General features: G+C 53.8%; 1 protein-coding gene across 9 annotated transcripts in view; it reads left to right on the top strand.

The window, feature by feature from the left end:
• DYSF (dysferlin) overlaps nt 1–13,358 on the top strand; it is a 220,962-nt gene that overhangs the window by 120,318 nt on the left and 87,286 nt on the right. For all 9 annotated transcript variants that reach the window (XM_053256343.1, XM_053256337.1, XM_053256342.1 and 6 more), the window contains 3 exons: nt 518–595; nt 6,533–6,714; nt 9,600–9,740. In XM_053256343.1, the coding sequence (XP_053112318.1) occupies nt 518–595; nt 6,533–6,714; nt 9,600–9,740 (401 nt within the window). The remainder of the gene's footprint in view (nt 1–517; nt 596–6,532; nt 6,715–9,599; nt 9,741–13,358) is intronic.

Here is a 13,358-nt window from a genome sequence, read left to right as displayed (position 1 = left end):
CCAGCATCCTATGTCCAAGAGGGGCCAGCCAGATTCCTTGGGAAAGTCAGAAGCAGCAGGGTAGGAAGGTGATGCTCTCCCTTCTCATTTATTTCTGGCACCTGATGGTCAAGAGGTAGACTGCCTACTTACATGGAGGCTCCATTTAGCTGTCATGGTGAATAGACCTGTTCTCCTGAGCCAGTGGCTGTTGCTAGACCTTATGAGAGAGTATTCCATGAATACATTATATGGCATGGGTTCTCAAGCTTGGATCCCCAGATGTCGCAGGACTACAACTCCCATCATCCACAATGGCCTTTGGCCTTTAGCCATTGTGGATGATGGGAGTTGTAATCCAGCAACATCTGGGGACCCAAACTTGAGAACCCTTGGATTATGGATTGTGCGACGAAGTCAAATGTCCTAAGAAACCATTTCATGCAGGTTGCCTGTTGGGCAAATTGGGTTCTGAAGCTTTGACATTAACCTGGCTGGTTTCTTCTTTTGCTTTTCAATTCCCTGTTTCCCACTGAAGATGGAAGCAGGTACCATCTGCGTTGCTACATCTATCAAGCGAGGGACCTGCTCGCCATGGATAAAGACAGCTTTTCAGGTAAGCCAGGGGTGTAGTGGTGGGGGCTGGGGGAACCCTCCTGAACTGCAGGATGGTCTTGGCATTCTAGAAGTGGGCCAGATCGCTGCAAGGAATATCCCAGCACCAATCTGTCCGTTCCGCGACCCCAAAGGCAGATTGCGAAATGGAGCGTGAGATGGTTTTTATGTTTTAGAGGAATGAATGGTCTGACTCAGTATGAGGCAGCTTCTTTGTCATGTTCCTAGAGCCCCCTAATGGCGTGGCAGGGAAGCAACTTGCCTAGAGAGCAGGAGGCTGTGGGTTCGAATCCCCGCTGGTGTGTTTCCCAGAATATGGGGAACCCCTGTATCGGGCAGCAGTGAGACAGGAAGGTGCTGAAAGGCATCGTCTCATACTGCGCGGGAGGAGGCAATGGCAAACCCCTCCTGTATTCTACCAAGGAAACCACATGGCTCTGTGGACGCCAGGAGTTGACACCGACTCAAAGGCACAGCCTTTCCTTCCTTTCCCCCTTTCCTTTGTCATGCTCCTAGAAAGAAGAAGCCTGCTTTGACTAACACCTTTGCCTCTGCGCTCCGCTGCTTTCCCTGGGACTCATCGCTCAGCCACCTGCAGCGGACCTGGGTGAGGCCCGACTCCTGCTCCGCCAGACCCCTTGGGTACCAGAGGCAGGTGGCCCCTCCCACTCATTAAGACTTCTCTCGCGCATGCTCCCTGTCAGTGGGGGATTGGTAGGTGGGTTACACGGGAGAATTGCCTGTCTGCCGCTCGTAATGTTGCTCCCCAAATCCGTCTCCTGAAGCTGTTGCCTCACCACGTGCCTCACAATAGGGCTGCTTCTGAAGGCCAGTGTGGTGTGTGAGTGTGATTATTCTGCTGCCGATTTGTGCATGATGCTGTACAAAGGAGACCGGTCCCTGCCCCAAAGGGCTTACATTCCAAAACCGATAGAAGGAAGCAGTGGTCCCTCTAATTCTTTTCATCTCTGTGCAGAATGAGTTTTGTCCTGGGAGGCAGTATCCAGGCAGTGTGTGTGCACCATGTGCATTCAGAGTGGGGCAGGGGTGTAACTATAATAGGGCAAGGGGAGACAGTTGTCTGGGGGCCCACTGCTTTGGGGTGCCCCCCAGAGACAAATCACATGACTGACTCCCCCAGCCACACACCCGCCTGGGGTTCCTTCACTTGTATTCATCCTCCGAAACTGAGGTGAGTGTTCAGACCTGGAGCTACCAGAAGAGCAGGTCTTTCTCTAGTGCCATTAAATGACTTGCATCGTCCACAATTTACAAAACCTGAGCTTCAGTGAGTGGGGTGGGGGCGCATTTTAAAATCTTGTCTCTGGCCCCACTCCACCCTTGCTACACCCCTGGAGTGGGGCCTTCCTGAGTCCACCTGAGCGGGATCTCAAATGAATTGAGTGGACATCCAAAAACCTGTGAGCGTGTGCACGAGGGAAGCGTGCAAGGAAGTGAGGAGAAGCTGGGGAAGGAGAAGTGCCTCCTTAGGCTCAGTCTCCTCAGAAGGTGGAGATGGGAGTAGGGCTCAAGACTTCACAGCAAAGACGGGTTTGAGGATATCAGGGCAGTGAGAGGCATGAGATGGCCGAGGCATTCTGGGAGCCAGGCCCATCTCTAAGGGGCAGGACAGGAGAAGGGCTGGAGTCCTCGGAGGGAGCAGAATCCCTTGGGGTGGCAGAAGGTGCAGTGATGGATCAGCTGCTGGTCATGGGCCACGGCCCATATTTGGGGCCGGAGCTCAGTGGCGGAGCCCCTGCTTTGCTTGCAGAAGCTCCCGGGTTCAGTCCCTGGCTGCAACCCCCGTAGGGCAGGGAAGGCCTCGGCCTGAAAGCTCGGAGGGCTGCTGCCAGCCCAGAGCGAGACGGACCAGGGGTCTGCGGGTTTGGGGTTGGGGCCACAGCTCCATGGAGGAGCCTCGGCTCTGAATGCAGAGGGCCCCGCCCAGGAGCCGTCTCTGGCAGCACCTCTAGGCAGGCCTGGGGAAGACCTCTGGCTGGAACCACGGGGAAGCCGCTGCCAGTCAGTGTCGCCCGACTCAGCCAGGTGGACCATCACATGAAGCTCGATGAGCCACTGACTCACTATCAGGCAACTTCCTGTGTTCCTGTGAGACCTGGACTCGAACTCATGACTAGGCAGACGTAACATATGAGGTGCCTTTGGGCCACTCACTGGTCCTCAGCCTGACCTACCTCACAGGGTTGTTCTATAGATTCATGGGGGGCCATTTCGAGTGCTCGGAGCTCCTGGGAGGGAGGGAGGGAGGGATAGAAATGTCTGCCCTACAGCAATGCCTATGGAGGAGGTTGTTTCCTCCCCCACTTCTAGTTTCATGCCGCTGTGGTTTCTTCTCCACACCAAAATTAAAAGTCCAGCCATTTGTTATAACTGAATAATTTCTATGGCAGAGAGATCCCATCCAATGGGGCTTTATTACAAATGAGATAATTAACCGAACAGGCAGAAAGAGATTGCAAGAGCATGTTAGAATCCACTTTCATAACTGCTAGGCGATTAGTGGGAAAGCTGCCCAGTTAGCTTGGGGGAGGGGGCTCAAGTGGTGGCTGCTGTGGGGGATGTGGGGTGGGTTGCTTTCCCCCATGTGCAGATTTGTTGGAGATCAGAGAATCAAGGTTTGGGGGTTCTTAGAATGGGGGAAAAAAGTTCTTGCCTCCCTCAGCTGGTCTTCTTAAATTTCGCTTCTGAGGGAAGAGAACTGGTCTGGTGGTAGCAAGCCTGACTTGTCCCCTTAGCTAAGCAGGGTCCACCCTGGTTGCATATGAATGGGAGACTGGAAGTGTGAGCCCTGGAAGAGATTCCCCTCGGGGGATGGAGCCACTCTGGGAAGAGCATCTAGGCTCCAAGTTCCCTCCCTGGCAGCATCTCCAAGATAAGGCTGAGAGAGATTCCTGCCCTCATCCTTGGAGAAGCCGCTGCCATTCTGTAAAGACAATACTGAGCTAGATAGACCAATAGTCTGACTCAGTATATGGCAGCTTCGTATGTTCCCGATTTTCAAAATCCAAGCTTCTAAGCAGGAAGGCAGATGGTAAAAGCAAACATATTTTACGGCCTCCAGCATGGGGTGTTGTACACAGGAATAATGATTTGTTTGTACAAAACAATACGTGGCAGGATCCCTGGAGGTGGCCTTTTTTGGGTGTTGGGAAACATCAGCCATTGGGTCAGATGCTGCAAAACCTCTCTGGGTAGAAAAGCATTGGCAGACTCTCCGTTCAACTGGCAGGAACAGTTTGCAAGCATCTGTGTTTGTGTGGCAGAGTGTGGAATTTTGGGTTTTGAGGTCAGATCACTGACTGGATAGTTCACGCCATGGCAGAATAAGGGATGGATGTGACGGGAGCGAGAAGTGGAGCTGGATTTCCCTGTTGATTAAGGGCTTCATTCTTCAAAACAGAAGGAATTCTGTTTTCTACTCATGACATATAACCTAAGAAGAGCCCTGCTGGATCAGGCCCAAGAAGGCCTCTCTAGTCTAGCCTCCTGTTTCCCACAGTGGCCCACCAGATGCCTCTGAGAAACCCACAGGCAAGAGATGAAGGCAGGCCCCTCCTGCTGCTGCTGCTCCTCTGCATCCGGTCCTCGGAGGCATCCTGATCCTGATCCTGGAGGCTGCCTATAGCATCAAGACTATAGTAGCCACACAAGCCTGACATGGCTGATTAGGGGTGCACGACTCAAATGCCCCGGATGTTTTTCACAGGGGGCTTTTCAAGCCCTTTAACTCTCATCTCCTCTGGAATGGAGGGGGTGTGTCCACACACCAGCCAGAATTACCCCGAAGTCCCTGTGAGTTATCGGGAAGCAGCTCACACACAATTTGGGTTTTTCACAGTGTGTTAGAGTGTAGCCTGATTTATATCCGGGGTAAAAAAAATTCCACTATTTGCGTTGTTTTTTTGGGACAACTTTGAGTTCACAGTAAAGCCTCCCAGTAAACTCGCAGTAAAGACTGCTGTGTGAAAAAGTCCCTGGAGGGCCAGAATCAACCATGACTTGTGGGGTCCGTGTGGGGTCCGAGTCAATTTTGCTAGCGGCTGTGCCCCAGTCATTCCTGGGGGCTGGCTGTCTAGCTTCCTGCTGGATGTCCCCTTTCCTTCTCCTTGGCAGGGGTGCTCTCACAGCCTAATGTAGACGTTCTGATCCACACACACTTGCTGCCACTGAAATCCTTAGGTCAGTTATCACAAATGAGGGGGGAAAGATCGCCAAACTCTCTCTCTGGCAATTCCAGGTTGGGCCTGGCTCTGCTTTCCATTGGAAAATAGCACCATATAGGACTAGTCACGGGGTTTGTTTTCTCAGGCAGCTCAAGTGGGCCATGTGCCCTTCCTCGGATGTACTCACAGCACGTTCCTTCTCTTCTGGGGGCGGCTTTCTGACTCATTTGACCGGGAAAGCAGCCACCAGAAAACAGTTTTGCCCCAACTGAGCGATCACCCATCTTCTCCGTATCCAGTGGGATCTGTTCTCTCCTCCACTCTCACAAGGAGCCTGTTCTTTCGCCTCTTCCTTTTCTGCCCCCAATTCAAAGCATCTCCTAGAAGAGTGATCTCATCCCTCCTGATTGGCCAGGCTGGGTGGGAGTTGCTTTCTTTGGGTGGCCACCGGCCAATGACAACACATGGAACAGACGTACACAATGTGGGATTGTGATTTGCCGCCGGGGCCCGGACAAAGCATAAAGGGGCGCTTGGAGGAGGCTTTGCATGGTTGTAAAAGGGAAACCTTGTGTGGACACAACCCTCAGACAAAGGGGCTTTGAAAAAGGGTTTATACTTCTGTTTATTGTAGTGCATTCAACCTTCCTGTGACTGGGGGGGAAACAGCGAAGCGAGACATGTTCTTCCCAGCAGGCGTTCTGCCTGTGGTAGCTGATCATATCACAAGCAGTCTGGCTCATTAATAACCTGCATGGCTTGGGATGCCAAGAAGAGAGGGGTCATGGGGGTGCAATCCACCGCGCGAGGAGGCGGCAGGCTTCCCCGGGTCTCTCTGGGCATCGGGCAGAATCGCAGGTTTGCAGCACCCCTCGTGATCAGTCAGCCCCGGTGGGGGGAAGCCACGGCTGGCTGCAGGTCCAGCTCCAGCTCCCCAGAGAAACTAGCACTGTTTTCAGGGTGGCATTAACAGGGGTTCGAGGAGAAGCCGAAAGGAATTGTCTGGCTGTCCCTGCGCAAGTGGCCTGGGTCACGCAGAAGCCAATTGCACTGGCACGGCGGCCTCCGGAGTCAGAAATGGCTGCCGTGCCAAACGGGCTGAAGAGCCGGCCAGATGGCCGGTATGGGCATGAAGGGAGGTCGGCGGGGGGAGTGGGAACCTCTGTGGACCCCTCCCCACCGCCACCTCCAACAACGCCCCTGAAGAGGGTAAGTAAAAAAAATAATTTTTTTTATTTAAAAAGAAAAAAATTATGTTCGTGAATCACCCGGGAACGAACAGGGGGGTGGTTCAGGGGGGTGCCAGACCAAACTGGCCAGGTCCGGTTCTGATCTGGTCTGGACTCGAACTGGACTGGACCAGCCGGTTCTGTGCACACCGCTAGCTGTGTTATAGTGCTATCACGTCGTATATCCGGCATAAAGAAGTTGCTGGTTTTTCAAGTTGTTAAGTATCTGCAAGACTCTGCTCCCCCTGCATTTATGTTTTGAATGCAGTTTGCCTGAACGGAAGCATTTTGCTGCTGTTGAGCAGCTAATCTGGAAAGTGCCCAGGTCTCTGCAGAAACCAGCCCTCCAGTGGTTGCTCCCTGACACAGTCTGGAGAGGAACCCCCTGCTCTTGGGCTCCTGGGGGTCCCAGAACTGCCCCCGTGATGCAGTGTTTCTGGGTGGGGATTCTGGGCAGGTGCCATCAGTTGCTGCCCAGCCCCTTGAGCCCTGTGCTTCATTTCCCTCCTACCCTCTGTTTTGCAGACCCCTACGCCATCGTCTCCTTCCTCCACCAGAGCCAAAAGACAGTGGTGGCAAAGAACACTCTGAACCCCACCTGGGACCAGACGCTGATCTTCTATGAGATCGAGATCTTCGGGGGCCCCCAGAGTGTTGCTGACTCCCCTCCCAAGATCGTGGTTGAAATCTATGACCACGACACCTACGTAAGTGTGTGAAGGATGAGCAAGCTCTGGGCAGAAGGGACCACAGCAGGGCTTCTCCAGCTTGGCTCCCCTGCTATTGTTGGACTACAACTCCCATCACCCCCAGCCACAATGGCCTAAGGCAAAGCTGCACAACATCGGCCCGCCTGCAGATGTTGGACAGCAATCCCCATATTCCCTGACTATTGGTCACTGTGGCTGGGGATGATGGGAGCTGTAGTCTAAACGCAGTTGCGGGGGTGTGTGGTCAAAGTTGTGCAGCCCTGGCCTAAGGCCATTGTGGCTGGACACAATGGGAGTTGTAGTCCAACAGCATCTGCGGACCCAAGTCTGAGGACCCCTGGGTCACAGCTGTCCTCATGATAGCAATCAGGGACGCTCCTAGGTAATTTGGGAGGCTCTGTGTGTGTTTTTATTAGCTGCCACACACTCCATCAAACCTCTGTGTTAAAATAAATAAATAAATAAATAAATAAATACCGTGGCCGAAGGGTGGCTGTGGGGGCGGGGGGAGCGGAACAGTCCCTCTCCCCTCTCCCTGCTCCCTCAGCAAAGGTGGGGGCCGGAACGATGCTGGGCACATCCGTTCGGGCCAGTGTCTTTTGTCAGCTACGAGGCGCACCTGCACAGTTGAGATTGTCACAAGCCTGTGACGTTATGGGCTTGTGACGATCTCTCAACTGCACAAGTGTGCCTCGCAGTTGGCAGAAGACACCAGCCCAAATGGACATTCCCAGCGCTGCTCCAGTCCCCACCGTTGCCAGGGGAGACGGGAGATGGGAGACAGGAGAAGGACTGCTCCGCTCCCCTCCCCCCGGCATCCATCCCTCAGCCACAGTAGTAGTAGTAGTAGTAGTAATCCTCTATAATAAAACCCTTAAGCGTGATCCCGTGTCGCCCATGTCTTTCTCGGCAGTTCTGGGCATGCGCGGAGCGCATGCCCAGAACCGCCGAGAAAGATACGGCCGCCCAGACACGGGAGGCCATGTTGGCTCCCGGACTGAGAGAAGGGAACGGGGAAAGACGTGGCAGGGAAAAACTCGGGGCAGGAAAAGACGGTGGCGGCGGCAGGGACCAGGCGGCCACGTTGGCGGCCGCAACAGAGAGTTAAAAAGCACACACAGCCACGGGAAACACATATCAAGAACAATGGCCCCAGCCGACGCTCCCCCCAAACCCACCGGAGACGATCAGAGACACCAACAGCAGTCATGGTCCCCCCCTCCCCCACCCGAGAGCCGAGAGGCAATAGCGGTCAGGCCGGACACTTCTACCGCCACCAGTCGCCCCCGCCGCCCCCCCACCTGATTAAGGGCCAAATCGGCCCAAACAAATGCCGCCGTGGCCGCCGCCCTCCCACCCACCCTCCCAGCTGCCCGAGTCCTCCCCACCCCCGTCTTCGCCCGCGTCAGTCGGGCGATCAGGGACCATAATCTGAGAAGGAGAGGAGCTCGCAAACAGAGCTCCTATCTCTGCAAAGCCTCTGCCCGAACTGGCGCTTTGGGCGCAAAGGACTGTTGCGTCCTTTGCGCCCAAAGCGCCAGTTCGGGCAGAGGCTTTGCAGAGAGAGGAGCTCTGTTTGCGAGCTCCTCTCTCCTTCTCAGATTATGGTCCCTGACGGCCCGACTGACGCGGGCCGAAGACGGGGGTGAGGAGGACTCGGGCAGCTGGCAGGGTGGGCGGGCGGGCGGCGGCCACGGCGGCATTTGTTTGGGCCGATTTGGCCCTTAATCAGGTGGGGGGGCGGGCGGGCGGGGAGATTAGAGCCGGCAGAAGTGTCCGGCCTGACCGCTATTGACTTTACTGCGGAGAGCCCAGAGGTGGCGATGGTGGAACTCTCCCCTTCTAGCGCCCGTTAATCTAACGGGCTGAAAATTGCTAGTAATTAATAATTATTACCGGAACTAACCGGAAGTATCTGATGCTCAGGTGCGTGCACGCACACACATTGCGCCTGCCTTAACCCTAACTCCGCACGATGTGCCCCCGTGTGATGTGCACACACCTGGTGTGCACAGGAGCATCAAATACACCTGGTTAGCTTTGGTAAAGGGGGCAAATGGGGCAGCAGGGAGGTATGCTGCCACCCCGATGGACTTTCTAAAAATGGAGCGCTGGCAGGGGAAGAGTGGCAGGAGGGGTAAGTGCACCCTCCCCGGCCCTTAAAGCAGCACCCCCGCCGCCTTCGAACTGGCAGAACCGCCCGCCGTTCGAACTGGTTCGGAGGTCCATAAAGGGCCTCCAAACCGGTTCCGTGCTCATCTCTGCTCTCCTGCCTTGATGCTCTGTTTGGGAGATGGCTAGATGAACAGCATCCTGCCTGCCTTCCCCTAAATGGAAACTATAGTAGAGTTGAGTGGCCAGAGCAGCCGTTGGGAAGGGACGTGTGAGCTGGCAAAGCACACTTGATGATCCTGGAGCTGCAGCAGCAGCAGCTTTGGCTGGGCTGGGTCTACCTCCTGCTCCTTTGGAGCCAATGGAAGGGCAGGCGCTGATGTTGTGAGGCTCTTCCATTCTGCTGGCAGTGCAAAGCATGCTGGGAAGGCAGAGGTGCCTTTGGAGACCCTTGCTCCTGGCCTTCTATTGGGCTAGGAGCCCCCCTGCCCTCCAACCCACCCCCAAAATGGTTGTGTGAACAAGCCTAGTCCTTGAGTAACTCTCCATCTTCAGCCCTATCTGCAATGAAATGGTGGGCATAACTGTGTGTGAACCACCCATTTCTTCATTTTAATGAAACTATTTGGTGTTCCTCTGATTGCTCTCTTTGAGAGCCTCAGTCTTGGGTTCGGAGGGCAATACGCAGATTTAACATGCAAATGATGAATAACATGCAGTGCGGATGACGGACAGATGACTGACGGCTTCCACTCTGTCCCTCCCACCAGGGTGCTGATGAATTCCTGGGCCGCTGCATTTGTGAGCCGTCCCTGGGCTTCCAGCCGAAGCTGTCCTGGCACCCCATCTTCATGGAGGGGCGGAGTGCCGGGGAGCTGCTGGCTGCATTTGAGCTCATTCAGCGAGAGAAGGTGAGCAGGGGAAGAAGAGCTGGGGAGGGGCCTTGAGCGGGAGGCCCTTCCTGGGCCGCAGGTGGGGAGGGGCCGGGGAGGCAAAGGGGGGTGAGTCAGACCCCCTTCGGAGTGCGGACAGGGTGATTGAACAATGCCCCACTTGTGGGGGCTGCGGGAAGGTCAGGGCAGCAGCCTCCCCTCCCTCAAGCTTCTGCCTGGCTCAGTGCTATCAAGATCTCCTCCTCGGGAGTCAGGACGGATGGCCAAAATCAAAGCCAGTCACACCTAGTTACATGACCTTGCGGAGGCAGTAACGCTTAGGTGCTTATTTTCATGCCTTCATTTCCATCTGCTTCCTGTCTTTTTTCTATTCCCAACGCTGCTGACAATGAGAACAGAAAAGGGGCAAAAGGAATCGTTTAGAACAGGGGCTTCCAGCCTGGGGTCTCCTCTGTTGCTGGACTGCAGCTCCCATCACCCTCAGCCACAATGGCAAAAGGGATGATGGGAGTCGTAGTCCAACTCTATCTGGGACCCAAGGCTGAGAATCCCTTATCTAGAGGGCAACTCTGAGAGTTCTTCACGCACTGAAGTCATTCTCACAACCAGCTCTACCTGGGTGGGGTAGCGCTGGCTCTGAAGACTGCCGGGATCAGGACTGCGTGCATGCCGCCTACCTCTCTGCCTGGTCGGTGGACTTCCAGGCTGCTGGCGGAAGGCGCGCCCAGCGAATTTCCCAAATGCACCGCGCTCCTTGTGGATCCCAGCTCTCACTGCTGCGCCAATTGTGTGGGCGCACAATCAGCAGAGCTCAGAAGAGCTGCCAGTCGTCTGGGAGGAGGCAGGGAGGAGGGGCCTGCCTCCCCTCTGCCGCCCGTTCCCCAGCCTGCTGGTTCGGTCCTGTGAATGGCCTCACAGCCTCTTGTGCCCTGGGCAGGGTTCGGTGGACCCTTGGGCTACTTTCCATCCGCCCCTGGACTGTGCCCAGGGCTGTGGGGACCAGGGCAGTGGCATGGAAGCTGTCCCTGCAGCCCCCAGGCCTGTTCCGGTGATGTCTTCCTTCCGGGGCTTGGCCCGCAGAGCAAGTGTGAAGTGCCTCCGGATGTCTCTCCGTGTCAGGCCAGCCAGGAGCTGGCTGAGCTGCCAGGAGACACGTCCTGAGTCCTTGCGGTGGAGAGGAGAAGCTGCTCTGTCTGCAGCTGCCCAGCCAGCTGGCCCACGCCGGGTGTTGACATTGGCACGGGCCAAGAGCGGAGCCCGGCTCCGAGAGGCAGTGCTGGGGCTTGCAGCCAGGTGGGAGACTGTTGGCAGCTGGACTGGGCTTTGTGCCTCAGCGGGGAAATGAAGCCCCAGCACATGGCTGCCCTGTCCTAGGGGACCCAAGTGGCATGAGCTCCCAGACCGAGAGGACTGGGCGACTGAGTTTCGGAGTGAGCCCAGCAGTGGGCCTTCTTGCCGGGCTCCGTGTTGTGAGCATCCCCGCATGGGGAATATACAAGACGTTCCCAGCCCTCCGAGCTCTCCCCGGCAGTTTCTGGTGAAATCATCAAAGAGAGCCAGCATGGTCCAGTGAGACTGGATTCAAGTCCTGCTCCCGTCACAGATTTACATGGGAGGCAGAGTGACTGTGACCAAGACTGTAAAGCAGTGTGGGGCTTCCAAGTTCAGTGGTGGATGGACCGGGAGAAAAAGAGGGTGGCGAGAGAGGGGTGGCCAGCCGTGGGGGCCCAGAACAGCTCCTCGTCTTTCCTACTGCCTTCTCCCTGCAGTTCACTCAGCCCCAGTTTCCAGGCATTTCCTGCTTTTGTCCTTGCTCCAGAGTTGCACATTCTTTGCAAACCTCACTGTTCCAAGCAGGTCACCTCAGGCAAACCTTTTTCAGCAAAAAGAAGTAGGATTTGTTTTTCTTAACATATATAATTGTTTGTTTTGGATACAGAGTATTATATTTATTTGTTTTGTTTATAGTTTGTTTCGTTTATAGTTTCATTTATAGCTTACTCCCAGGCTAGGTATCTTTTCCTTAGGGGGAATGCAGCCCTATCCAGAACAGAAAGTTCTATCGCATCCCTTGAATTGTGACCCCTCACCATTAGTACCTCTGTCATGTTTGCTTTCAGCTTCAATTTATTATCCTTGAAGGCAGGCATTTAGTGGGTGGCTATGCCATTTCCTGATGTCATGGGGAAATAGATTTGGGTGTCACCAGCGCATTGATAACATGCTGCTCCAAAGTTACTGGACACCCCTACCATTGACTCTGCAGTAACGGTGGAGTCCAAGTTGGTCTAAATCCAAGAGATTTTATCTGCAAAAATGTTATTAAAGGCATCATAGCAGGATGGTGAAGACTCCAAATTCAAGTTGATGGAAAGTGCTCCTGGCCATAGCCTCCAGCTGAGACACCAGGGTGAGACCTTTCACCAGGGCGCTTTCCAGACTACACATTAAAATGTCTTGGCCACGTATAGGCAAAGTGTGCTTCCATATGGACTGTGTTTTGACACCGTTGTGCGTGCAAAGACAGCAAGGTGACATTCACACATCGGCAGCCTCATTTTGGGTTTTATCTTTATGTTTCAGTGTTACAACATGGCAAGTGCATTGCAGAAAAATAATTGGGTTTTACCATTTTAGGAGGACTTTTCTGTTGTTTCTTCGGTGTAATGTGGAGGGTTCATTTAGCAATTTGACAATTCGTCAATATCTGGATTTCCTCTCAGCTTCTAAAAAAACCCCTTAGAATTAAAAAAAATTTCCTCCAGGGCTCTTGCGCAACAGTGCAGTGATGCAATCCAATCTAAATATAATCTGTATTTGCTTTTCACTCTTCTCCGTCTCTGCTGATCTTAAATCTCTTTTTAGTCTACTTTCCAGCAGGCTTATGATATCACCTGGCATTCTGTGTGTGTCCCCGTGTGTACCCCCCTATCAACTTCGCAATGCCTGGACCGATATGAACCAAATTGGGTACAGTTGTAGGGACACCTCAATGGTGTAGTTTGTGATGATGTCATCCACCCCGATCCAAGATGGCGGATGCGTAAACTTCTGAGGTGCAAGTGAGCTAACTTGTGAACCGCTTAACCGATCTGAACCAAATTTGCTACAGCTGTAGGGACACATAGGGACACCTCAATGGTGTAATTTGTGATGATGTCATCTACCTCAATCCAAGATAGTGGACCCGTGAATGTTTGAGGTGCAAGTGAGCTAATTTGTAGATGATTTGAAACAACTGATTTGAAACAAATTACATTACATACATATGTAGTGAGTGACACACAGGGACGCCTCAGTGGTGTAGTTCGTGATGATGTCATCCACCATGATTTAAGATGGTGGAAGCATAAACCTTTGAGGCGCAAGTGAGCTAACTTTTGAACTGCTTAACTGATTTGAACCAAATTTACTACAGCTGAATGGACGCATAGGGATGCCCCAATGGTGTAGTTTATGATGATGTCACCCACCCCCATCCCAGGGGGTGGATGCATAAACTTTTGAGGCAAAAGTGCACTAACTTGAGGACTGTCTAACTGATTTGAACCAAATTTGGAACAGCGGTAGTGAGTGACACACAGGGACACCTCAATGGTGCAGTTTGTAATGACGACATCCGCCCCAATCCAAGAT

Source organism: Hemicordylus capensis, chromosome 5 (genome assembly GCF_027244095.1).
Source record: "Hemicordylus capensis ecotype Gifberg chromosome 5, rHemCap1.1.pri, whole genome shotgun sequence".
NCBI classification, from domain to species: Eukaryota; Metazoa; Chordata; class Lepidosauria; order Squamata; family Cordylidae; genus Hemicordylus; species Hemicordylus capensis.
Note: the sequence above shows the minus strand (reverse complement) of the source record. Positions and strands in the feature narration are given on the sequence as shown.